Below are 27,544 nucleotides of genomic sequence, written 5' to 3' on the forward strand. Positions count from 1 at the left end.
TGGCAGGTGAGCTGCACATATCCTTTCAGACCATGAGCTGCTTGCTGGTGCTTAAGATGTACTTGAATTAATGTACATTTCATAGGTTGGTAAAATGAATACCCAGCATGTTAGGGGCCATGTTCACTATGAAGCAATATAGAAACGTAAATGCTAAATGCTGCTAAATTGGACCATCCAACCACTCCTCATTAGACCAGCCAAAAACATTTCACGAAGCACATTTTTCCAAGTCCAGCTACTAGCCAACACATTTCAGCTCTTAAAATTTGCTTTTTATTATCTTAACAATACAAAAGAAAAGAAGGGTAATATGGACATTTTTTAAAAATGAGGAAAAGGAAAAAAAGTGGGACAAAATGACAAGCACTTCACATTTAACAACGGAAAACAAAGTTCACATGCTAAGAGTTGTGTGCTAACACAAGCATTATATACAGCCCCCATATAGCCAGGCAAAACTGGCGACAATCCATTCAAATGGCCCAGGCACCTGAAAGCGCAGCAAAATTGCCCACCCACACCTTTCTATGGGGTGTGAGGGGCACTGTAGTCTAGCTGCTTTTGTTTTTTATTTAAATCAAGTGTATGTGGGGGAGGGGTATAATTTGCCATATATGCCCTACATTTCTGCCCAACCCTAATATAAGGGAACATGAGCATCAACTAATAGGAAAGATTTCTATAAATCAAAGCCAGTATACAAACAATTGTTGCCAACCTGAAATAACATGTCCACCTTCTGTCTCGCAAAAAATATAGGAGCATACTGAATCAGACCAGTGGTTTCTCTAGCAGCAGCCTATAGGCCGCATGAAGCCTCTGGTGTTGTTTTTGTGGCCCTTAGGGCTGCCCAGAGATCAAATATTCTTTGCAAGATTTTTCAAAATGTTTTCCCCCATATGCTTGACGGTCATTTCCACCACATTTGCAGGGCTCTTGGGACAATTTATGCCCAGATAAAATCTTTTTAAAAAAAACTTCTTGACTTCTGCTCACATCCTATTAAAAAAATAGCCTACACATGCACTTAAAACATAGTGAGAATGTGCATGTCCTCTTAAGGGCATTTGGGGAGGAAAATAATTTTATTTTATAGGAGGAACAGGCATGGTGGTGGGGAGATGGCAGTCCTCCAAGTTTCCTGGGGGCTAATATGGCCCCTTATCTGTCTACAGTTGCCCACCCTTGCTATAGCCCTCTGTTGTCAAGTCTGACTGATACCTGCAATTTGTTTGTGGCCCTACCTGGATATCCCTGGTAATGGGACAAAAATGGTTTCCTATGCAAGCATCAATCAGGCCACTCCTGTCTGTCTTTCAAATTAGAACATACTGGGTTGGTAAACCGTTATATATACATATCACCTGCACTAAGCTGAATGGTGTGTATATGTACCTTCAAGTCACCTGTCGACTTGACCCCATAAATTTTGTAAAGTTTTCTTAAGCAATAAATACTAAAGACATGATTTTACCAGTTCCTTCCTCTGAAAGATAGCCTACAGCACCTAGTAACTGAACTTATCAACTTCTTCTTCCCTAAAAAGACAGCAATATCTAAGACAATACCTAGAACATAAATGTTTGATGAACTAGCCTTTAAGTTTAAAGAAAGAGTGAATATAGAAGCAAAGGGGATGTTTCATGGATTGTATGGCACAGAACATTTCAATTCCTTATCTCACTTTGCTCTAGGTTACCCATACATTTAAAAATAGATTGAAGAATGGGCTCAGATACTACTGAGCTCTAAATTGGATCTCCATCACCAGAGGCAGTATACCTTGCAACACCAGGTTCTCAGAAGAAGAAATGAGGAAGGGTCACCATTTTCATGTCTTGTTTGTGAGTTTCTCAGAAGCACCTGGCTGGCCATGTTGGAAGAAGCTTGCTGGAATATCTGGACCTTGGACAGATCTATGACTCCTCTTACAGAGGATCTCAAGAAGGTTGTGCAGAAGTAATGGCAAAGTTAGTAACTATGAGATTTATAGCAATGTTTAATCCCATCCCATGCATTAATTCCCCCAACACCTAGCAGTTCCATAGCTTCTTTCCTGTGTAGTTTCTGCTAATCCAGAGAGAAAACTGGGATGAGAAAAATCCTTGTGTTCCTATCATTTTCAGGGCTCCAAGTATTTCCAGGTTTATTTCCACAGGCCTTCCTGCTTTGGTTATTTGGTGGACTGTTCCTGCAACTTATGTTGGGGGTCTTTGAGCTGGCTTCCTCCCCAAGTGCTAGGGGAAAATGCAACCAAGGCAGAAGATTCAGTGACTCAGGCTTGTTTTCTTCTGTTCGAGGTGGCAAGATCCAAAACATCAGATTCCAATTACAATGAAGGGGAATGGGATGCAACATTTGGAAGAACTTCTTGCTGGTAAGAGATACTGATAGTGGAATTGACTCCCTTTGAAGATGAAGGACTCCCCTTACTTTGAGGTTTTAAAAAATAGCTTAGGTGGCTATCCCAAGGATTGACACTCCTCTGTCACCCACCAGTGGGACCAAAACTTGATGGGAGCACATGGGAGACAGCCTTCTCTGCTGTAGCATCTATACAATGTTCTCCCCCTTAGAAAGCTGATTTGCATGGACTTTGGTTTCTTTCTGGCATCAAGTCAAAACACGGCTTTTTACCAAAGCCTTTGGGGCCTAATTTGCTTTTTCCAAAATGTACATGTACACAGGTTTAAGTGTTTGAACCTTTTATGTTATTTAATATGGTTTCAATGTATTTAACTCATCCTCAGTTTCAACTTTGATTTTTTTTTTAAAAAAGTTTCGATTAGGTTTCTAAAATCATCATCATCATCATCCAGCATTTTCCTCAAAACCCAGACTCATGGCTTGTCGTTTACTTCCTTACAGCTCTGAGGTCCCACAAGACAGGATGGGATATAAATATTTTAATAAATAAATTCTGAAAAAGGTGGTCTGTTCAGGGTGCTTTAAGGCATGCTCTCCTGCAATGGCAGGATTGGACTAGATAACACTTGCAGATGTCATCCAACTATACAAGTCTTTATGTGGAATGGAGCCCCAGCCCACAAATACAGTAAGGACATCTGAACCAATGGCCACTGCAGAAATACACAGCTAAAACATCCCTGAGGGGTGCCCACCCAACCTCTGTGCAAACACCTTCAATTTAGGAGAATCCACCACCTGCCAAGGTAGCTTGTTCCACTGACGAATAGCACTTACAAACAGGACATTTTTCCAAATGTTTAATCAGACTCCTTTCATGTCTTTTGAATCCACTGGTCTGGGTCCTCCGTTCTGTAAACAGCAACAAGCTCTTCCACGTGACAACCCTTCAGATATTTCAAGCTGTCATATCACTTTTCTGCCTTCTCTTTTCCAAGCTAAACATACAGAAGCTTCCTCAATCATTCCTAGGGTTTCCAGAGCTTTTACATCTCAGTCTCCCTCTTCTGGATGTTTTCCAGCTTGTCAGTCTCTCTCTTAAACTGTGGTGCCCAGAACTGGAGACTATATTTCAGGTGAGGCACAATCAAAGCAGAAAAGAACAGTACCACTATTTCCCATGCTCTGTAGATTATATTACTGTTGATGTAGCAAAGAATGTGCACCTTTTTCTCTTGTTTTTTGCATGCTGTTCATTGATATTTCAGTTGTAATCTACTATGACCCAAGCAACTGGACACTGGAGTCAAGGAAACTGTGCATCTGATTTTTCCTACCAAAGTCTAGTGCCTTACATTACTTAACCTTGTTGAGGTCCATACCTCATTTCCAAAAATACTGAACAATACCAGGCCCAAGGCAGAATCCCATGGCGCCTTACTTGTCACTCATCTCATGCATGATTTTGATTGATAACTGTTCCTGGGTCAGACTGTGGCACCAAATGAAAGTGACATAATCCAGCCCATGCACGGAGGGGTGGAAACCTGACTCTGCATCTTAAATGGATACCCAACTCTGTCCCCCATTCAGTCCCCCTATAGTGTTCTGCAGTCAAGTATTTTCTTTTGTGGCAGGAAACATGTCCCAAAGCATCTGAGATGACAAATGCTGAAGGACAGTAGTCTCTGGGAGGTGACAAGGTTATGCCACTTAGCAAAGAATTTGTTTCCCACGCTACTGTCTTCTGCTGAAATATTTTGATAGTCCAGACTCTAAGCAAAACTTGTCACACTATTACTATATGAGCATTTACTGCCCTATGTAGATATCTGGTTAATCACAAGATGCAAATTCATAGTAAAACATTTCCCTCACCCCTGGCATTTATATAGTTTCTGTGCTGGGTGGGTTCTCTTTTGGTAGCGCAAGTTGTGAAACTGAAGCAAAACATTCCGCACCTTCGGGCCACTGGAATAATTTCTCCTTTGCGTGGATTCTACGGTGGGCCACAAATGCTGAATTTTGAGTAAAAGATCTCCCACACACATGGCACTGGAATGGTTTCTCTCCTGTGTGGAGTCTGTAGTGTGTTACAAGAATTGACTTTAGAGCAAAACATTTTCCACATGCTGTGCATTGGAATGGCTTCTCCCCTGTGTGGATTCTGTTATGGTTCACAAGGTCTGAATGGTTACTAAAACATTTCCCACACACCTGGCATTTGTATGGTTTCTCTTTGGTGTGCACCCTGTAGTGCATCACAAGAACTGATTTAACAGCAAAACATTTCCCACATTCTTGGCATTTGTATGGTTTCTGTCCTGTGTGGACTCTGTTGTGGTTCAGAAGGTCTGAACTGTAAGCATAACACTTCCCACACTTCAGGCACTTGTATGGTCTTTCTCCTGTGTGGACCCTACGGTGTTTCACAAGGCTTGAACTCTCAGCAAAAGATTTACCACACTCTTTACACTTGTAGGGTCTCTCTCCTGTGTGCAGTCTCTGGTGTGTCACAAGGTTTGACTTCCAACTAAAGCACTTCCCACACACCTGGCACTGGTGTGGTTTCTCACCTGTGTGTGTTCTCTGATGTAACAGAAGGATTGTGGACTTAGTAAAAGCTTTTCCACATTGATCGCATTTATATGGTTTGTCACCTGTGTGGACTTTCTGATGCTTCACAAGCTCTGAATTGTGAGTAAAACATTTATCACATTCCTGGCATTTGAAAGATTTCTCTCTTGTATGAACTTTCTGGTGCATCCCAAGAACTGACTTTAGAGCAAAACATTTCCCACATTCCTGGCATTTGAATGGCTTCTCTCCCGTGTGGATTTTTTGATGGGTCGCAAGGCCACCATTCTGAGCAAAACATTTTCCACACTCCTGGCACTGATATGGCTTCTGCCCAGTATGGACTCTTTGGTGGATCACAAGAGCCGAGCTCCTACCAAAGCATTTCCCACACACCAGGCACTGGTATGGCTTCTCTCCTGTGTGGACTCTACGGTGCTTCACAAGGCTTGAACTCTCAGCAAATGACTTCCCACACTCCTCACACCTAAATGGTTTCTCTCCTGTGTGGAGCCTCTGATGTGCCACAAGGTGTGATGTCCGAGCAAAGCATTTCCCGCACACTGGGCACTGGTATGGTTTTTCCCCCGTGTGAGTTCTTTGATGTAACAGAAGTGTTGAAGTCTTATAAAACAATCTGCCACACTCTTCACATTTGTATTCCTTCTCTCCTGTCTGCACTGGAGGAGGCTTCACAGGTTCTGATTTATTACTAATATATACTTCTGGCTCCTGGCATTTGTATGCATTCTCTCCTATGTGGACTCTGTGATGCTTCACAAAGTCTGAATTGTTACTGTAAGATTTCCCACACTCCTTGCATTTGTATGGTTTTTCTCCTGTGTGGACTCTGTGATGCTTCACAAGGTCTGAATTGCTGCTGAAACATTTCCCACACACCTGGCATTTGTATGGTTTCTCTCCCGTGTGAATTCTCTGGTGTTTCACAAGGTCAGAATTGTTACTAAAACATTTTTCACACACCTGGCATTTGTACGGTTTTTCGCCTGTGTGGACTCTTTCATGGATCACAAGTTGTGATTTTGAAGCAAAACTTTTCCCGCATTCTTGGCATTTGTATGGTTTCTCACCTGTGTGGAGTCTTTCATGCCTAACAAGGGTAGAAGTCTGAGCAAAGTATTTCCCACACACTTGACACTGGAATGGTCTCTCTCCTGTGTGGAGCCTCTGGTGTGTCACAAGCTGTGACTTGTGAGCAAAACATGTCCCACACTCTGTGCATCTGAATGGTTTCTCTCCTGTGTGGACTCTCTGATGGTACAAAAGGTTTGATGTCTTAGCAAAACTTTTCCCACACTCCTGGCATTTAAATAGCTTTTCACCTGTGTGGACACTACGGTGCCTCACAAGGGCTGAACTCTGAGTAAAAGATTTCCCACAGTCCTCGCATTTGAATGGTTTTTCTGCCACACGGAGTCTCTGGCGTTGAACAAGGAGTTCCCCACCCTCCTGATATACGTAAACTTTCGGTCCGGCATGGACTTTCTGGTGCCTCACAAGGTCTGACTTGTAAGCAAAGCATTTCCCACATTCCTGACATTCGTATGCTTTTTCTCCTGTGTGGACTCTTTGGTGCCTCACAAGGTATGAATTCCAAGGAAAACATTTCCCACACTCCAGGCATTTGTATGATTTCTCTGCTGTGTGGACTCTTTGGTGCCTCACAAGATAGGAATTCTGAGAAAAGCATTTCCCACACTCGGTGCATTTGAATGGATTTTCTCCTAGGGGGACGCTTTGATCATACAAAAGGATTGTGATCTCAGGGAAACGTGTTCCACAGTCCTGGTATTCAGGAGTTTTCTCTTCTGTGAGGAGCGTGTATGTAGAATCACTGCTTCCTAATTCCTGTTCTTCTTGAAGTTGTTCTTCTCTAGGTGGATCCAGTTTGTGTGTAAAACAGGTATCATATGTCCCATCTGCACGTATGCTCATTCTCTTCCAGTTATTTGCTGGGAAGAAAGATAAAAACAAACAAGATTGAATCTCACAGCTGACTGAACAGGAATGTGAAAGAAGAGAAAAAAGATTAAATTTTGCAGGGTGTGTTGGAAGAGATAGGGTGTACTTTACCATTTTCACATGTAAAAAGTAGGCTCTAGTCCAGGGGTCGGCAACCTCCGGCCCGCGGGCCGGATGCGGCCCGCGAAGGCCTGGCCGCCGGCCCCCGGCTGCCCCTGCCGCCGCCGCCGCCGCCGCGGCGGCCGCCCGTCGCGGCTTTTCGCCGCTCTGGGCGCCGCCATTTTGGGCGGCAAAATGGCGGCGAAGTCTCGCGCGACCTTCCCTGAGGTCGCGCGAGACTTCGCCGCGATTTGGGGCAAAAAAATGCCGGCGCCCATAGCGGCCTCTGGGGCTATGGGCGCCGCCATTTTTTCGCCCAAAATGGCGGCGAAGTCTCGCGCGACCTCGGGGGAGGTCGCGCGAGAGTTCGCCGCCATTTTGCCGCCCAAAATGGCGGCGCCCAGAGTGGCCGCCGCGGCAGCAGCGGCTATGGCGGCGGGCCTCTAGGAGGCCCGCTACCATCTCTGGGACCCTCCAGGAGGGCTCCCAGGGCGGCAGGGGGCCTCTGGGAGGCCCGCTGCCGTCTCTGGGACCCTCCAGGCGGGCTCCCAGGGCGGCAGGGGGCCTCTGCAGGGCCCTCTGCCATCCCTGGGGCCCTGCTTTAGGGCTCCCAGGGTGGCAGGGGGCCTCTGCAGGGCCCCCTGCCACCCTGGGAGCCCTCCTGCAGGGCCCCAGGGATGGCAGAGGGCCTCTGCGGGGCCCGCTGCCATCCCTGGGGCCCTGCTTTAGGGCTCCCAGGGTGGCAGGGGGCCTCTGCGGGGCCCACTGCCATCCCTGGGGCCCTGCTTTAGGGCTCCCAGGGTGGCAGGGGGCCTCTGCTGGGCCCTCTGCCATCCCTGGGGCCCTGCAGGAGGGCTCCCATGGTGGCAGGGGGCCTCTGCAGGGCCCTCTGCCATCCCTGGGGCCCTGCAGAAGGGCTCCCAGGGCGGCAGGGGGCCTCTGCGGGGCCCGCTGCCATCCCTGGGGCCCTGCTTTAGGGCTCCCAGGGCGGCAGGGGGCCTCTGCAGGGCCCTCTGCCATCCCTGGGGCCCTGCTTTAGGGCTCCCAGGGTGGCAGGGGGCCTCTGCGGGGCCCGCTGCCATCCCTGGGGCCCTGCTTTAGGGCTCCCAGGGTGGCAGGGGGCCTCTGCGGGGCCCACTGCCATCCCTGGGGCCCTGCTTTAGGGCTCCCAGGGTGGCAGGGGGCCTCTGCTGGGCCCTCTGCCATCCCTGGGGCCCTGCAGGAGGGCTCCCATGGTGGCAGGGGGCCTCTGCAGGGCCCTCTGCCATCCCTGGGGCCCTGCAGGAGGGCTCCCAGGGCGGCAGGGGGCCTCTGCAGGGCCCCCTGCCACCCTGGGAGCCCTCCTGCAGGGCCCCAGGGATGGCAGAGGGCCTCTGCGGGGCCCGCTGCCATCCCTGGGGCCCTGCTTTAGGGCTCCCAGGGTGGCAGGGGGCCTCTGCGGGGCCCACTGCCATCCCTGGGGCCCTGCTTTAGGGCTCCCAGGGTGGCAGGGGGCCTCTGCTGGGCCCTCTGCCATCCCTGGGGCCCTGCAGGAGGGCTCCCATGGTGGCAGGGGGCCTCTGCAGGGCCCTCTGCCATCCCTGGGGCCCTGCAGGAGAGCTCCCAGGGCGGCAGGGGGCCTCTGCGGGGCCCGCTGCCATCCCTGGGGCCCTGCTTTAGGGCTCCCAGGGCGGCAGGGGGCCTCTGCAGGGCCCTCTGCCATCCCTGGGGCCCTGCTTTAGGGCTCCCAGGGTGGCAGGGGGCCTCTGCAGGGCCCTCTGCCATCCCTGGGGCCCTGCAGGAGGGCTCCCAGGGCGGCAGGGGGCCTCTGCGGGGCCCGCTGCCATCCCTGGGGCCCTGCTTTAGGGCTCCCAGGGTGGCAGGGGGCCTCTGCAGGGCCCTCTGCCATCCCTGGGGCCCTGCAGGAGGGCTCCCAGGGTGGCAGGGGGCCTCTGCGGGGCCCGCTGCCATCCCTGGGGCCCTGCTTTAGGGCTCCCAGGGTGGCAGGGGGCCTCTGCGGGGCCCACTGCCATCCCTGGGGCCCTGCTTTAGGGCTCCCAGGGTAGCAGGGGGCCTCTGCTGGGCCCTCTGCCATCCCTGGGGCCCTGCAGGAGGGCTCCCATGGTGGCAGGGGGCCTCTGCAGGGCCCTCTGCCATCCCTGGGGCCCTGCAGGAGGGCTCCCAGGGCGGCAGGGGGCCTCTGCGGGGCCCGCTGCCATCCCTGGGGCCCTGCTTTAGGGCTCCCAGGGTGGCAGGGGGCCTCTGCAGGGCCCTCTGCCATCCCTGGGGCCCTGCAGGAGGGCTCCCAGGGCGGCAGGGGGCCTCTGCGGGGCCCGCTGCCATCCCTGGGGCCCTGCTTTAGGGCTCCCAGGGTGGCAGGGGGCCTCTGCAGGGCCCTCTGCCATCCCTGGGGCCCTGCAGGAGGGCTCCCAGGGTGGCAGGGGGCCTCTGCGGGGCCCGCTGCCATCCCTGGGGCCCTGCTTTAGGGCTCCCAGGGTGGCAGGGGGCCTCTGCAGGACCCTCTGCCATCCCTGGGGCCCTGCAGAGGCCCCCTGCCACCCTGGGAGCCCTCCTGCAGGGCCCCCTGCCGCCCTGGGAGCCCTCCTGCAGGGCCCCCTGCCGCCCTTGGAGCCCTCCTGCAGGGCCCCCTGCCGCCCTGGGAGCCCCCAGCTTTTTTGCTGGTCTCTGACGGGGCCCGTCAGGGGCCAGCAAAAATGGGGAGGCCTGGCCCCCAGAGGGTGGAAGCTTTGCCCCCGGCATGCGGCCCCGCCCCTGGAGGGTGGAAGCTCCACCCCCCAGCACACAGCCCCGCCCCGGAGGGTGGAAGCTCCACCCCCGGCACGTGGCCCCGCCCCAGAGGGTGGAAGCTCCACCCCTGGCACGTGGCCCCGCCCCGGAGGGTCGAAGCTCCACCCCCCAGCTTCGGCCCCCCAGTCGCCTGAGGGACAGCAACCCGGCCCCCGGCTCAAAAAGGTTGCCTACCCCTGCTCTAGTCTATGAAAGCTCATGGTACCAATGGCTTTCACTCAGTTAATCTCAAAGGTGTTCTAAGATCCATTTACATACTGATTTTCCAGACTAACACAACTATATCTTTGAATTTAGTCATTATAGTTAGCAATTTTTTTAATCCAATCTACTGGCTCTTGAATTCAGAGACTTAGCCATGTATGTCCGGAATATTGATATTGAAAAGCTTCTTGTAGCTTGTTGAGACCAATGAAGCAAAATATGTTATAGTATAAGCTTTGGTAGACTTGGTCTATTTGCTACTCCATGCATCTGAGGAGGCAGACCTAGTCTACTGAAGCTTATGCTACAATTTCCTTCACACAGTTAGCCTCAAAGGTGCTAAAAGATACCTCTACATACTATTGGATCTTGTTAACATTTTCAGAAAATATATATGACTGTGTACCATTCTGTTTGTTAAATCAAAATATTTCATATTAATTTCCTTTTTTAGTGTAGATTTGATTTACTGGGAACTGCCCAGTATGAAGCAGAGTAAAATAATGGAAATAAAGAAGCATCATAATTAGCCACACAACTCATTATTTAGATTTCTCCCTTTTTTCTTTAAATAAAAGAGATGCTTTGTCAATACATTTACAAAGGTTACGGACCACAGAATTTTTCACTAGCTTGCCATTAGAGAAAGGACTGTTATGTTTTCCCACCTGGTGACTCAGAGGAAATCCTAACCCATGTCAGGCAAAGAAATCATGGGCTGCTATATGTACATCTAAAGAGAAAGGCTATATGAGAAAGACTGAAGAGAAAAATTACCTTCTGTTTGGGCTAGGGAGGAGAGACAACTCACAGGGGGCAGAATTCTATGGCTGATGAATTTGTGGGATATTGTCGTTGTTAACTGAGTTGGTTTTGACACATGGCAACCTTGTGGATGAGACCCAGCAGCAAATCCCAGTAGGGAGGACAATGGATTCCAATAGAAACAAGTTCCTTACCCAATGAGGACAGACTCTCATAATTTTCCATCATGATATCAATGTACAGAGATCTCTGGTCTGGATCTAGGAGGTCCCACTCCTCCTTGCTGAAGTATACAGCCACATCGTCAAAGGTCACCAGCTCCTGTAACCAAAAAATCCACCTGAGCTCAGGAAGACTAATCAAAGATGGCCCCAAGAGAAGATGACTACTTCAGAATGTAAATAGGAAAAAATACATGTCATCATATCACAAATCTGTAGGGCTGGAAAGCACAACCGTGGTCATCTAGCCTCATTAGAGCAGGAATCCAAGCTAAAGCATCCTGAGGGATAGCCATCTAACCCTACTTAAAAGTCTCCCATGAGGGGGAATTCAACAGCTTCTGAGGTAGTCTGTGCTGATGTCCTTCTTAAAATGTGATTTCCACAGCAAGAAGACAGTGCTCTATGTGAGGTGTGACAGAACAGGACACTGGATGCTCTTCCTGCATGCAGAATGGTAGAAAGAAGCTGGCACACAGGAGGAATTGACACAAAACAGGTCATGTCCATCCCTGCCCCAACACAGGCACTTGAGCGAAAGCTTTGCTAATGGGTTGCCTCCTCTGGTCCTTCCTTCCAGTCTTCTTTCATGACAAAGCTAGAAAGTTAAAAGAACTACAAGAGGAAGGCTAAAGGAGGACCCTCAAGAATCAGCTGCTCAGTTGCTGCCCCCAGGATGACCAGGTGCAAGGGACAAGCTTCTCGCCAGAGAGGAGGGACTCTCAACCCTTCATTGGGGCAAAGAAAGGCGCAGCCAGTGCATACGTAGGGAGTTTACAGAGGCCACATGCTCTGAACTGGAGAGTGCTGTGGACCGGGAAGGGAGAGATTTTAACTACAGTAGCCACTCCAAGACAAAAGACTCTTTATAATAATTGAGCACAGTTACTCCTTCCCCAAAGACAACAACACAGCTTCAAGTAGCCACACTCTCTCTCTCACACACAAATGATTTCTTCTGCTACCTCTTCTCTGACTCCGTCTGATGAAAGAAAGCAGAAGCAACAGTGCAACTCCAACCTGCTAGCCAAGTCTCAGCAAATCTCACAAAGCTTAAGCAGGCTCTAAATTTGAACACTCCTTTTTGCCACCACTTCTCCACCACCACCGTATGCTCTAATTCTTTGCTCCAGTCTGTCCCAAAATGGTGCCATTCTGAGCCACAGAAGCAATGCCCTGTGCCCAAGCCTCACAAGAGTTTTCCAATTGCCAATACTAGCCAAAGATCCCAGTAAGGGAGTGAGCTCACATGGGCAGTCAAAGAGTGGGAGACACCACCACACCAAATGATCAGCAAGGCTGTGTCTGGCTTTCTAGGGACCCTGAAAAGAGGTTTAATGTGCTCCTCATCCCTATCATGGCCCTAAAGATCACTGGTTCCCCTTGTCTTTCCTGCACACCAATACTTTGACTGAAGGCCCCCCTGAAGCCCTCTTTTCCCCTCACCACCCCCTGAACCTTCCACTGCCCCCAGGGAGGACATACCACCCACTTTGGGAATCACTGTAGCACAAACTGTACCAACTCATCTGTAAGAATATTACTGAGGATCTTTTTAAAAATCTTTCTGAAATCAAGATTAACTACCAAAGTTCTAACTTTCTCTCTCCCACTCTCTGTTTCTGCCTTTCTTTCTCTCTCATGATCTAAAAATAGGTAAGATTAGTCTGGTATGACCTGCTTTTCAGAAAGCCATGCTGTCTTTTAGTAACCACAGTGCTCGTTTTCAAGCACTCACAGACCAACTGTTCTAGAACCTTTCCTAGAATCTAAATCAAGCCAACAGATTAGCAATTGCCCAAGTCTTCCCTTCCTCCTTTTTTTTTTTTTTTTTGGAAGATGGAGACAACATCTGTCTGTTTCCAATCTCCACAAATGCTCAAAGAGTATTGACCAAATTGCTGAGATTACATCTTAGATTTGGTTGATTTGGCCCTGCAAACCTAAATTCATTTAAAGTAGCTAGGTTTTTTAAAAAATATTTTATTTATTGGTTTTATGCTCCATAATGCCATACAAAATATATAATAAATCCTTACTAAATATTACTATTATTACATTACATAGTTTTAAATACCACTCCCCCCCTCCCCGGCTATAATCAAGTAATTTAGTATCCAGTACCTATAATGTGAAATGTCTTACTAATAGTTTTCCTAACCTCACTGTGCACCTTTTCAGCTTTGACTTTCTCGATCCTAAAACCCCACATCCCACCATGTCATTGCCTTTGTTTGACCATTATATTTTCCTTTTCATCTTTAAATAATCAAATAAGATGTTTTGCAATAAATTGTGACCAATTTCCCCTGCAATATTGCTTGTTTTTCCATCCCAATGCTATTACAGTGTGTGCTGCTCTTAAAAGATTTTTGATAAAATAATCTTCTGTTTTATTCAATCCCATTTTTTTTAAAAATTAAAGTTAAATAATTCCTCTTATCAATCCTTATTTTAAAAAAAAGGTAAAGTAACTAGGTATCCCCATAACACCGCATTACATATCTTGGGCTGCAGCCCTCTCACAGCGGCATTCATTCTATTTTTACCAGATTGAGCTTTTTGTTTGTTTGTTTTTCTGAGAATATGGATGCAAAGCAGGTATTGCATATATAGGGAGAGATGTTCCCTCAAGTACTGAGGTCTCAAGATGTGATTAGGGCTTTAAATAACATCACCAGCACCTTAATTCAGATCAGAAGCATAGTGGTAGCCAATGCAAACCTATCAAAAAACAAAAGAGTACCTCTTACCTGATCTGCTTCACTGGCTGTCCTTTCCGGTAGAGACAGAAGCCCCATTTCCCACTCTGCGAATGGAAGAACAAGACTTAAGAGGCAATAGGATATCCCTGTTTTAAGTATTTGAAGGGTGTCATATTGAGGATGTTTTCTGCTACTCCTGATACTAGAACACAGAACAATGGATGTAAGCTACAGGAAAAGAGATTCCACCTCAACATTAGGAGGAACTTCCTGACAGTAAGGACTGTTCGACAGTGGAAAACACTCCCTCGGAGACTGGTGGAGTCTCCTTCTTTGGAGGTCTTTAAACAGAGGCTGGATGGCCATCTGTTGGGGATGCTTTGATTGTGAGTTCCTGCATGGCAGAATGGAGTTAGACTGGATGGCCATTGTGGTCTCTTCCAACTCTATTATTCTATGATTCTATACCAGAAAGGCATCTCTTCCCTATCACAGAAAGTATCTGGCTTTGAGGAAAGAGCTTAAAAGGAGAGAGGAGATCTTGGGATGGGAGCAAGTCCACACCCCTTACACATTTATTATCATTGTATTATTTTCAAGACAAACCTGGATAGAAGGTACTGTAGGAACCATCTCAGATTAAACCAAGGTGTCATTTCATCTAGTGTCCCTTTCACAAAAGTAAGGCAGGTGCCTCCAAAATGCTCAAAGGCTCTGTTATAGTTGGTCCCCTCCCCAGCTTCTGGGATTTAGCAATATACTACATATAAACATGGATGATGCTTTTAACTAATAGTAATTAATCTGTGTTCTGTTCATTTATCTTTAACATGATCTGACCACGTTATTGATAATCCTGTCATTCGTAAGACATTAATGACCATAATAAAAAGCAGGGTTTCCTCAGCAAAATAATACTGAAGGGTTGAGTACAGGTTGAGTCTCCCTTATCTGAAATGCTTGGGATTTGAAGTGTTTGGGATTTTGGAATTCTTTGGTTTTTTAAAAAAATTTGTATATGCACATGGGACCCAAGCCTGAACATGAAATTATTTAGATTTCAAATACACCTTATAGCCTGAAGGTAATTTTATACACAATATTTATAATCCCTTTGTACACGTAGAACCATCAGAAAGCAAAGGTGTCCCTGCTGTAGCCACCCATATAGACCATTTTTGATTTCAAAATATTTCTGGTTTTGGAATACCAGATAAGGAAGATTCAAGTTCTACAGTGGACCCATGGCATCTACTGGAGTTTGATTCCAGGACCATCTGTGGCTACGCAGGTCCCATTAAATACAATGGCATAGTGAAATGGTGTCCTTTATATAGAAAAGCAAAATCAAGTTTTGCTTTCTAGAACTGATATCTTTTTTTTTATGTTTTCAAGCCAAGGATGGTTAAATCTGTCAATATGAAGGGCTGACTGTACTAGAAATATGTGTTTCTCCACAATAGATGAGTCATCTTGGGGGAAAGTATCTGGTTGCCATTCAAGAAATTAATAGTGGCTCCATATTTATGGTGGAAAAATGCAGCCCACAGATTATGAAGCCAAGCCCTCCCTCCAGTCCATCTACCTTGGTCCAGCCTTGGAGGTAGAGAGGAACTGCTGGACCTCTTACCCTTTCCCTCCACCACTCCCTTCTCCTTCTGTGTCATGTCTTTTTAGATTGTAAGCCTGAGGGCAGGGAATCGTCTAACTAAAAAGATTGTATGTACAGCGCTGTGTAAATTTACAGCGCTTCATAAATAAAGGTTAATAATAATAATAATAATAATAATAATAATAATAATAATTTTACCTGAGCTGGTCCCTGGGAAGGCCTCTGAATCCTGGAGAGTAAGACTGCATGGTTCCCCTTCCTGTTCCAACTTGATTGGCACATCAAGAAATGCTAATAGGGAGAAAAGGTAAAGATAAAGGGATTAAGATGAGTGAAAGACTTTCAAAGATTTTTGAGAGGAGAACTGGCAGGAGAGGAAAATGCTTGACTCTCAACATGTTGTTGGACTACAATAGCACTTATATTTCTATACTATTTTATAGTGAACTCAGCACTCTCTAGAAAATATGCAGGGGTAGTTGTGCTGGCCATTTACCAAATTCAAACAAAAATCCACCAAACAGTGATAACTTTAATGGCCAACCAAAATGCACAATATACTTGTTGCAAGCTTTCCATTGGCCTCTTCATCAGGCAAGATATTACAAACCAAACAGGAGACAAAAAAATGGAGATGTTAGTAAAATGTCTGCATTTTGTTGTTTCTGTTCTTAGTTAAGATGGTATGAGGAGGGTAAATTTACAAAAATCTCCGATTTTTTTCTCTCTTGTTTAGTTGCAACACGTATATTGTGCATTTCAATTGGCCAATAAATGTAAAAGCACTCTCTAAGCAGTTTACAATCTGTAAGTCAATTGCCCCCAACAAGCTGGGTACTCATTTTATTGACCTATGAAAGGATGGATGACTGAGTCAACCTGTAGCCCTAGAATCGAACTCACAACGTTGTGACTGCAGTGCTGGCATTTAACCACTGTACAACTAGGGCTCTCTTATTCTTCACAAACGTCAAATTGGGGAGGGGGGATTTCAGTCTAACATCATCTAGAGTTCCCAATCTTTGGTCCTCCATTTGTTTTGGATTTCAGCTTCCAGAAGCCCTGACCAATTTGGCCAAGAATTATGGGAACTGAGGTCCAAAAGACCTGGAGGACCAAAGGCTGGGAACCACTTATCTAGAAGGTCTAAGGTTAAACTGGCTGTTGTTGAGTATTTTCAAGTCATTTCTAACTAATGGCAACTGTAAGGTAATCCTGTCACAGGGGTTGTTAGCACTATTTGTTCAGAGAGCCCCGGTCTCTCAGAATCCTAGTCCAGTATTCAAACCACTACTCAGCATTGGCTCTGTCTAAATTAGAGTGGAGTGCAAATATGTGGTTTTTCATAGTTATGCTTTTGTTCACCTGTGTTGCCCTGAGAAGCAATCTCCATTTTTTCCAAGATGAGTTCGTTTGGTAACCACGGGCTCTGTTCAAGCCAAGAGATCAGATCAGCCTTGACACGCAAAAACTCCGCTGCAGAATTCACAAGAGAAGGCGAGAAAGTGAGAGAGGGAGAATTCAAGTGATATATAGCAGCTGAAGTGTGGAGATGTGTTGTAATCTAACCAAACAAACCAACTTAGATGCTCACCCCACACATGCCCTGTGCCTTTTTAATAATCACAAGGAGAGTGATAATTCACAGAGCTGTATCGAGGATCATGGAGAAGTTCCATGATCAAGTGCATGATGCAGAAAGGTTGGTCTCAGCCAGACAGTGCTGCAGGATAAGAAAATGGGTCTTTCCACACAGCCCAAAATTAAGGTAGTAGCCCATGAGTTACCTGAGCTGATCCCTGGAAAAGTCTCATGTTCTGGCTGTTGTTCTGATTCTGATTCCTCTTCTGGTTCCATCTTGATTATCACGTCAGGAAAATCTGATCAACAGAAAGAAGTAACATGATGGGTTTTAGGTTGGCCTCCTGACCTCCTGGCTTTCAGAACAGGCATTCCTACAGAACAGTAGAGTAGGGCCAGACAACATTTGGCCCTCCAAATACTGCTGGACTGTCATCAGCCCATTGGCTATGCAAGCTAAAATTGAGGAGAGTGTAGCCCAACAGTATATGAATAGCCCTATATTCTAGATCTTCAATGGAATACTTGGGTTTGTATAAATTCTGGTTTTTATTCTGGCAAGCATGGATCCAGCTCAAGCCAGGAGGTCCAATTTGGCCTGATGAGCAAAGCTCTTGCTCAGGAATTCGCAAGAGAGAGAGAGACAAGACAGTATTTAAATGGAATATAGGATATGGAGTATAAATGTGTGTCTATGGTCCAAAACACACTGCAGAAATAATCCAGTCTGAGACCACTTTAACTGCTCTGGCTCAGTGCTAGGGAATTCTGGGAACTGTAGTTTTGTGAGGCATTTAGCCTTCTCTGGCAGAGAGGTCTAGTGCCACAAAAAGCTACAATTCCCAAGATTTCCTAGCACTGAGCCAGGACAGTTAAAGTGGTCTCAAACTTGATTATTTCTGCAGTGTTTTGGAACAAAGTGATCAAACCAATACAGATGCTCCCTCCAAACACAGACTTTGTCTGTGAAGTCGAAGGCTTTCATGGTCAGCATCCATAGTTTTTTGTCGGTTTTTCGGGCTATGTGGCCATGTCCTAGGAGAGTTTCTTCCAGACATTTCGCCAGCATCTGTGGCTGACCACCCTGAGGTCTGCCATTAGCAACAGAACAATACACATGCAAATCACTCCTGCCTTTCCAGGTAACACAATATATATATATATATATCCAACTCCTTTCCAGGCAGGCATTCTCTGAAGATGCCAGCCACAGATGCTGGCGAAACATCAGGAAGAAACTCTCCTAGGACATGGCCACATAGACCAAAAAACCCACAAAAAACAACAGGCTTTGTCTCATAAAGAACAAATAAAATTGGCACTGGGATCAAGTACAAATTCAAAGATATAGACTGTGATGATGGCATTACAACATACAGTACATATATTTAAAATAAAGTGACAATTCACAGACTCATACCGATGATTATTGGCAAAACATTGCCAACACATAAAGATTTCCCCTTAGACAATACTGTAGGATGATGCTTGGAAAATACAGCAAGGCACTCTTATTTGTGGGACCTCTTTCCACAGATTTCCACAGAGGACCAAATGTATTGCTTCCCAAAATAGCTGAGGCAAAATCTCCAGAAGCCAAACAAAATAAATATCTAGTGTACATTTATGGCCCCAAGATGCAAAGGCAGGTAGTAGCTCCTATACCTCACCTGCATTGGCCTCTGAGGACTCAGATTCATCCTGATGTAGCTCACATGGCTCCTCTTCTTCTTCCACATTGATTGTCACATCAGGAAGCCCTGGCCAGGAGAAAGAGACAAGACAATGGCATTTAGATTGGAAACAAGAATGATATCTTGTCCTAGATAAGGGGGAACTTATTTTTATACAAAATTCTAGAGCAGGAGTAGGAATGGTTGGTTCTTCAAGAAGCTATTGGACTAGCTTTCCCAACAAAGATAGTAGGACAGATATAATAGGAGTGCAAATTGGGTATAAAGAACTATGATGAATATGTAGACTGAGCATCAATTTCATTTAAAGTCATTTAAAAGTAGAGAAAGAACCAGAGAGGGCAAGGGAGAAGGTCAATCTGTGTGGATGTAAGGTACGAATATTTAGGGATGTGTTCAGATGGGTAGAGTAAGTGAGAAGGTATGGAATGGGGATGATTTGTAGAATGATAAAAGGAGGAAAGAAGGGATTAGGAAGGGGAATATGAAGAGGAATGAGGAGTTAAAAGGTAAGACGAGTGACAAATGGGAAAGGAGAGATATGAAGGGAGGTGTGAACAGGGCTGATTGGAGGTAATGCATGAAGAAGGTTTAAGAAGATATAATGAATGTGTCAGTACTCCAGGAGAAGCATAAGACTATTAGGAACAAGGTAGAATATATCTGTCATACCTGATATTGTTGATGGTGTAATGTTTGATGATGTAATGTTATAAAATTGAATGTTTGTTGCTTGATGGACGATACCTTTATTGATGTTTTTTAATGTTGCAAATTTTTTGAATAAAGATTTTAAAAACAAAAGTTGTTGGACTGTAAGCTGATTGCTCCTTACCAGAGGCTTTGCTAGTAAAGGTTGAGGGGAGTTGGTGTCCAACAAAATCTATAGGGCCATATATTCTGTTTCCTTGATCTAGAATTCAACGAAAACATGGCGTTCTCATGAGCTGTACTTTTGTTCCCTCACCTGCTCTGTGCTGGGTAGTAACCTCCATCTCCTCCAAGACGAGTAGATCTGGCAACCACAGTTCCTGCTCAAGTCAGGAGATGAAATCAGGCTTGATGAGCAAAAATCCTGTTCGACAATTCACAAGAGAGAGGGAGAGACAGCATTCAAGTGGGTGCTAAGATGTCAAAGACGTGTGTGTTTGTGTTGTGTGCCTTCAAGTCATTTTCGATTTATGGCAACCCTCCCTCAAGCAAACCTACCATGGGGTTTTCTTGGAAAGATTTGTTCATAGGTTTGCCATGACCTTCATCTGAGGCTGAGAATGTGTGACTTGCCCAAGGTCACCCAATGAGTTTCATGGCTGAAAGGGGAATTGAACTCTGGCTTCTAGAGTCAAAGTCCAACCATCAAACCACTACACCCAAAGAATATAGCACATATCAAACTGAACAAATACAAGATTCCCTCCCATTCATGAGGGATCCATTCCGGACCCCTTCCCCTCCCGTGAATCTGGAAAAATGCAAACATTCAAGTTGCCATTGGTTATAATGGCCATGTGCCCCTGTATGTGGCGCTGCACATGCATTTACAGCATACGCACCATTTTATTTCTCCCTATTTGCCATCAGTGAACGACCAAGACCATGGACTCAAGTCCATGAATTGGGAGAACAACTGTATAAATGCTTTCTCTCTTAACACAGACTCTGTCTACAGGCTCCCAATTTCTAAAGGCTTTTAGCTCAATTCCAAACATCTTTTGGGCATTCTCTGAAGATGCCAGCCACAGATGCCAGCAAAAAGTCAGGAATAAACTCTTCTTCTAGAACATGGCCACATAGCCCAAAAAATCCACAAAAAGCTATGGATGCTGGCCATGAACACCTTCAACTTCATGCCCCATAAAATGTTGGACATTCAAGAAAAATTAAGGTCATTGCCACATAAAAGCTAAAAGCACTCATATGAATCTAAATTCATGCTTCTTAGCCATGCTCAAAATGGAGGACATTTTGGAATTCCACCTGGACAGAATGGAAGACATGCTCTGAATAAAGAGGACATCTGGTCACCCTTATGTCACCTTAGGGTTGACATAAGTTGGAAACATCTTGAAGGCACCCAACAACCACATGGCAGAGTTTAGGGAGAGAGTTTAAGGGTAGCACACTAGTAGTGTACACACATGTAGAAAGTCAAAGGTTCAGTCTCTGCTATCTGTAGTGAAAAAGAATCTGGTAGCAGACAATGGGGAAGATCTCTGCCCAAGACCCTGAAGAGCTGCTGACACTGACTCAGAGCTGACAATACAGGCTTAGACAGACCAACTGGTTGACCTGATACAAGCAGCTACACTCCCCTGAATTCCATGGCATTGAGCAATGGCAGTTAAAGTTGCATCAAACTGGATTATTTCTGTAATGCAGATCCAGCCCTATTTATGCATCCCCTCCTCTACACAAGTTATCCCTGCTTCTGTCACACATCCCAGTTCCAAAGGAACCCAAGTTTGTGCTTCTAACATATAGCTCTGAAGTGTTGATTCTTTCTTTATTCTTAGATTAAAAACAAGCCACTGAAACACAAATACCTAATGGCAGCCAGGCTTGAAACTGTCTAACACTGGAAGGCACTAGCACATCTCAATATTAAGAACACGGTTTAAGCGCATCCAGACCATTGCTTTATATGAAAAGCTCTCATGTAAACTTAGAATGAGGGAAGGACTGGATAAACATAACTCTTTTATGTAGATATGGTTTATTTTCTTGGACTACACAAGAGCAGAGCGGAGTTCCACCAAAGACAATTTTGGCCAGAACCAGGCTAACCATTTAAAATCATTTTAGGGTCTTCACTGCAGAAATAATCCAGGTTGACATAACTTAAACCACCATGGCTCAATGCTATGGAATCTTGGGATTTGTAGTTCTGAGAGACATTTAGCCTTCTCTGCCAGAGAGCTCTGGTGCCACAACAAACTACAAATCCTCAGATTCTCTAGCACTGAGCCAGGACAGTTAAAGCAGTCCCAAACTGGATTATTTCTGCAGTGTGGTTTGGGCCCTAGTCTACTTTTAATTGGAGAGGGACTAGAATTCCATAGTACTGAGCCATGGCAGTTAAAGTGGAGTCAACCTGGATTATCTGTGTAGTGTGGATACTGCCTAGGACACCGGGACAACTACCGGTGACATACAGATTTATTGCTTTGATTAGGGGTGCATCTATACTGTAGAAAAAATAATAATAATAATAAATAAAATTTTATTTATATACCGCTATTCCAAGGATCACAGCGGTGCACAACAAGAGATAAAAGACAGTTAAAAACATCACAAACCCCAGTAGCCCTAGCAAATAACAACAATTAACAATAACAACAATAGACAACCAAACAGCTCCCCATACAAATGGCTGTGTAGAATGGAATACAACATAACACTGCCAAGGGGAAAAGAATGACAGTCAAGGCTCACGGGGGGGGGGGGGGGGGGAAGCCTGGCGGAATAAGAAGGTCTTTAAATCCTTCTTAAAAGTATCAAGGGAGGAGGAAGTATGGAGCTCATTGGGGAGGGAGTTCCAGAGCTGTGGGGCTGAGATCGAAAAAGCTCTCCGAGTTGAGACTGACACCACTTTAAATGCTGTAGCTCCATCCTATGGAATCCTGAGAGTTGTAGTTTTGCAAGGCCTTTCGGCTTCTCTGCCAAAGAGTGCTGGTGGCTCACAAAAGTACAAATCCCAGGATTCAGTAGGATGGGGCCACAGGAGTTAAAGTGGTGTCAAACTGCATTATTTCTGCAATGTAAATGCACATTAGGACTCAATACTTACTCTGCAAAAAAAGGAAAGCAAACCATTACTGTCAGAAGGACCCTCGCAGCCTACAACAACCTAAACCAAGCTAAAAACCATTTCTATTGGATCCACAATACTTCTAGATCCACTCTTTCTGGTGATGGTTTTGTTATCTTCCTTTCTTCTTGTTTTAATGTATGTTAATCCAATTGTACCTGTCCGCTGTACCTCTTCAATAAAGGTACAGAGGGGAAAAATTAGGGAAGAAAAAAAAATCCTGAAGCTTTGAAAAGGATCCCAAAATGGATGACCTGCCTTCGTCCTTTGTGCCAATTCTCTTTTAGAACCAATCCTTCATCCATGCCAAGGCCTACTATAAGGTGGTGATCTGGCAGAAAAAGGCAGTAAATGATTAATTATGTACGGTAGTTTATGCTATTTTCATTCCTTTCTGACAGGGATAGGGAAAGGCTCCTGTAGGACTTTCTCCCTCTTTTGCCAAAATAAAACGGCTGGTTCAGAGTTATGTGCACTTTAATAAAGATCAACAACTGTGAAAAAAATGAATTAATAATTTATTTCTGAATAATAATTCTCTCTCCTCAAACTTGTTGTTGTTATGTGCATTCAAGTCGTTTCTGATTTATGGCAACCCTAAGGCAACCCTATCATGAGGTTTTCTTGGCAAGATTTGTTCAGAGGGGGTTTGCCACTGCCATCCTCTGAGGCTGAGAGAGTGTGACTTAACCAAGGACACTCAGCAAGTCTCCATGGCTGAGCCGGGATTCAAACCCTGGTTTCCAGAGTCCTAGTCCAACGCTCAAACCACTACATCACACAGAAAATATGTCTCCAAAAAGTAGGTCAGCTATTATCCATCCCAAACACAACCTTCAAAAGCAAGTTTTTCTCAGGACTAAGCTGCGAACAAAGCCTCTGTGGGGAAGATGACCTAAACCTTATGTGGACCAGCTTTTTAAAAAAAGTCCCTCATCTTTCTGTCCATTCTTGTCCAGCTCGACGCACAAACACACAACCACATACCAAATTGCAAATGATTAGCTAAAACATGGGGACATTCGAAAGGCTATCTTTGTAACATGATTACACATGGTTGCTGCTGCCGCACTGCAGAAATAATGCAGTTTGACACTGCTTTAACGGCCCTGGCTCCATCCTATGCAATCCTGGCATTCGTAGTTTTGCTATGGCACCAGAGCTCTCTGACAAAATAAGGCTAAGTATCCCACAAGCTACACAGTCCAGCATTCCACAGCATTGAGCTATGGCAGTGAAAGTGGTGTCAAACAGCATTAATTCTGCAGTGCAGATGCAGCAACATTTCAAGATCAGAACTTGGGAAAATATGAAGCAATTAAAATAACTAGAGGTTCCCTAGGCATGTCCAGAGGGCCTTCTTTTCACAATGAGGATAAGTGGTCAGCCTCCAAAACATCTAGGATTGATTATAGTGGGCCCTTGGTATCTGCTGGGATTTGGTTCCAGGGCCCCTCATGGATACTAAAATCCATGGATGCTCAAGTCCCCTTATATACAGTGGCACAGTGAGATGGTATCTCTTGTATAAAAATCACAAAATCAAGGTTTGCTTTTGGGAATTTATATATTTTTAAACTGTGGATACTTGAATCTGTGGATTAAAAAAATTACTAGATATGGAGGGCTGACTGTTTTAGGGTTTCTGAATTTGGAATAGAGTTTTGAAAACTTCCAAAGGCACACAACAACAACAATCGTGTCACTCCATTAACCTTCTCTTCTACAAGCAGCCCCCTAAGTCACTCCTCATAGGGCATGGTTTCCAGACTAGAAGCCTACAAGTTCTCCCCGCCATGTGGAGAGACTGTGTTGTGTGTGTTGTGTGCCTTCAAGTTGTTTCCAACTTATGGCGACCCTATCATAGGGCTTTCCTGGCAAGATTTGTTCAGAGGAGGTTTGCCATTCCCATCCTCTGAGGCTGAGGGACTGTGACTTGCCCATGGTCACCCAGTGGGTTTCATGGCCAAATGAGGAATTGAACCTTGGTCTCCAGAGTCATAGTCCAACGCTCAAACCAGTACACCACATTGGCAAATGAAATGCACACATGTACCACCCATGCATATTCCTCCTAACCCAAAACTGATGCTTCCTTGTCTTCACATTGTTTCAGGTTAAGGGTGAGAAAGAGGCAAAGCAATTCCTTTCCAGACCCTCTCCAATTAAAAGGAGGCCAGGGTCCAAACCACACTGTAGTAATAATCCAGTTTGAGATTGCTTTAACTGCCCTGGCTCAGTTATCCCAGGATTTGTAGTTTATTATGGCACAAGAGCTCTCTGACAGTCTCAGAAAAGTACAGTTCTCAGGATTCCCTAGCATTGAGCCAGGGCAGTTAAAGCAGTCTCAAACTGGATTATTTCTGCAGTGTGTTTTGGACTTAGATCGCCCGTGCCATCATCCCCCTTCGGCTAAGCCGCTCTTGAGGGTTTCGTGTTCAAAGACCTGCAGACGCTGTTAAACCAGATGGTGACCCCAAGAGATCGAAAAGAAATACAGTTCCTCGACATTTACAGCTTATGGAAAAGCTGAGCTGGGCAGCTGTTAAGCTTTGCTTTTGCCATGATATGGGTCCTAATAATAAATATATTAACAATATAAACAAAGGAAAATTAAAATAAACTGGGAAAAGTCCGGGAGCCAAATTTTATGTATCTAGGATTCACTAGGGGCTATTAATGTTGATGTTATAGAGTGCCATTATGATTATATTTTAATTTTATATATAAATATTTAAACACACACATTGAAAATGGTATAATATAGTTACAAGAGAGAGCCAGAGCGGTCTGGTGGTTTGAGTGATGGGCTATGAATCTGGGAGGCCAGGGTTCGAATCACTGCTTGATCATGGAAACCCATTGGGTGACCCTGAGCAAGTCACACTCTCTCAGCCTCAGAGGGAGGCAAAGGTAAACCCCTTTCTCAACATATTCTGCCAAGCCTAAATTGAACATAAGTTGGAAATGATCTGAAGGCACACAACAACAAACAATTTGGGGGCGGGAAATACATTACCATTAAAAAAGAATGGTGCAAAAGGAAAACTATTATTTATGTCTGTGTGTTTGTGTGTGTGTGTGTGCTTGTGCGTGTGTGTACACACATTAACAACAACAACTATTCCACCCTTCAGCTAAGCTGCTCTTGCAATTATTATTATTATTATTGGTGTTATGGAGTGCCATTATAATTGTAATACTTTAATTTTATACACAAATATCTATACACACACACACACACAATATATATTGTATAATATAATTATAACAGAGAGCTAGTGTGGTGTAGTGCTTTTGAGTATTGGATTAATATAAATACCTACACTCTTACACACACACAATATATATATATATTGTATAACATAATTATAATTGAGAGCCAGTGCGGTGCACTATAGGATTATTATAAATATCTACATATTTACACACACACTCTCTCTCTATATATATTTTAAACCATAACTATAATAGAGAGCCAGTGCAGTGTAGTGATTTGGGTGTTCCTTTATTTCAAATATCTTCACACATTCTCTCTCTCTCTCTCTCTCTCTCTCTCTCTATCTATCTATATATATATATAAAACTGTATAACACAATTATAATAGAGAGCCAGTGTGGTGTAGTTTTTTGAGTCTTGCTTTATTATAAATATCTCCACACAAACACAATATGTTGTATAATATAATTATAAAAGAGAGCCAGTGTGGTGTAGTACACTGAATATTGGATTATTATAAATATCTCCACACTTACACATAGAGAGACAATATATATTGTATAATACAATTATAATAGAGACCCAGTGTAGACTAGTGTTTTGAGTGTTGGATGATGATGATGATGATGATGATGATGATGATGATGATGATGATTTACCTGCCTCTCCCCCTGGATCCAGGAGAACAACAACAACAATGCACAGCATCAGTTAAAACACTTTTATCTCTTTAACTGCATTTTATGTATTTTATGCTTTTAATACAGAATCTGTTTTAATATTGTGATAATTTAATCCTGCTTTAATGTACACGTTTATATGTTTTTAACTGTGTGTGTGTGTGTGTGTGTGTGTGTGTTAATATGGTAAGCAGCTCTGACTCCCAGTTTTGGGAAATGGGTGGGATATAAATACATGTAACAATATAAACAAATGGAATAATAATAATAATAACAACAACAATATATCTATATCTATCTATATCTATATACTGTGTGTGTGCTCAGATATTTGTATTAAAGTAACACTCATTATTATTATATGATATTATATATATACAGTGTGTGTGTGTTTAGATATTTTTAATAAAGTAACAGCCATTATTATTATTATTATTGTATTACTATACGATATATATATAAATATATATATAGTGTGTGTTTAGATATATGTAATAAAGTAACACTCATTAATATATACAGTGTGTGTGTGTTTAGATATTTGTAATAAAGCAACACTCAATATTAAATAGTATACATACATACATATATATATATATAAACATACACTGTGTGTGTGTGTGTTAAATACTTGTAATAAAGTAACACTCGCCATTATTATATAATATTATTAAATGGTATATACTGTGTACATTGTGTGTGCGTTTAGATATTTGCAATAAAGTAACACTCATCATCATCCTCATCATTGTTATTAAAGCCCATTAATTAGGCCATGCAAGAGAAAGGGGGGGTGGAGGTGCCTCCCCAGCCCCTTAACCCGCTCCCATCCCGCTCTATCTTCTCTGGAGCCTGCCTTCCTTCCTCCCTCCCTCCCTCCCTGGCCTCTTTGCTCACCTCCTTGCAGATCCCCAGGTGCCCAGGATGATGGTGGGGGCAGTAGTGGTGGTGCTTGCTACAAAAAGAAAGCAAAGGGAAAGCAGCAAAAGCAGCCCCAATGCCAGCAGCCCTGGCTCTCAGCTCCCTTTTGCTGCTGGACTCCGGCTTATGGCGACCTAGGCCCGCCTTCCTGCCTTCCTTCCTTTATCCTTCCTTCCTCCCTCCCTTCCCTCCTCTCTCTCTCACTCCCTCCTTCCTTCCCAGGGGCGTTTCTAGGTCAGTCCCTTTGCCTTGCCTCTTCCGATCATGTGGATGAAGCAGCACCAGCCTCCTCCTGGCAAAAGACTTTATATATATAT

At 44.7% G+C, this 27,544-nt stretch overlaps 1 protein-coding gene across 2 annotated transcripts; it reads right to left on the minus strand.

Moving 5' to 3' along the window:
• Window positions 1-267: 267 nt before the first annotated feature.
• Window positions 268-27,443, minus strand: LOC149320847 (uncharacterized). 2 transcript variants are annotated; one of them, XM_089502996.1, is made up of 9 exons: window positions 27,204-27,443; window positions 19,566-19,673; window positions 18,575-18,664; window positions 17,111-17,203; window positions 16,689-16,799; window positions 15,522-15,614; window positions 13,760-13,815; window positions 10,980-11,106; window positions 268-6,887 (listed from the first exon to the last, which is right to left on the minus strand). In XM_089502996.1, the coding sequence occupies exons 2-9, from the start codon at window positions 19,591-19,593 to the stop codon at window positions 4,258-4,260; spliced, it is 3,228 nt and encodes a 1,075-aa protein (XP_089359122.1). In that variant the 5' UTR covers window positions 19,594-19,673; window positions 27,204-27,443; the 3' UTR covers window positions 268-4,257. The 2 variants fall into 2 exon arrangements, with proteins under 2 accessions (XP_089359122.1, XP_089359117.1); XM_089502991.1 differs by having other exon boundaries at window positions 268-6,920.
• Window positions 27,444-27,544: the final 101 nt, after the last annotated feature.

Source organism: Sceloporus occidentalis, unplaced genomic scaffold, assembly GCF_023333645.1.
Source record: "Sceloporus occidentalis isolate IW3139 unplaced genomic scaffold, rSceOcc1.0.p SCAF_1, whole genome shotgun sequence".
Lineage (NCBI taxonomy): Eukaryota > Metazoa > Chordata > Lepidosauria > Squamata > Phrynosomatidae > Sceloporus > Sceloporus occidentalis.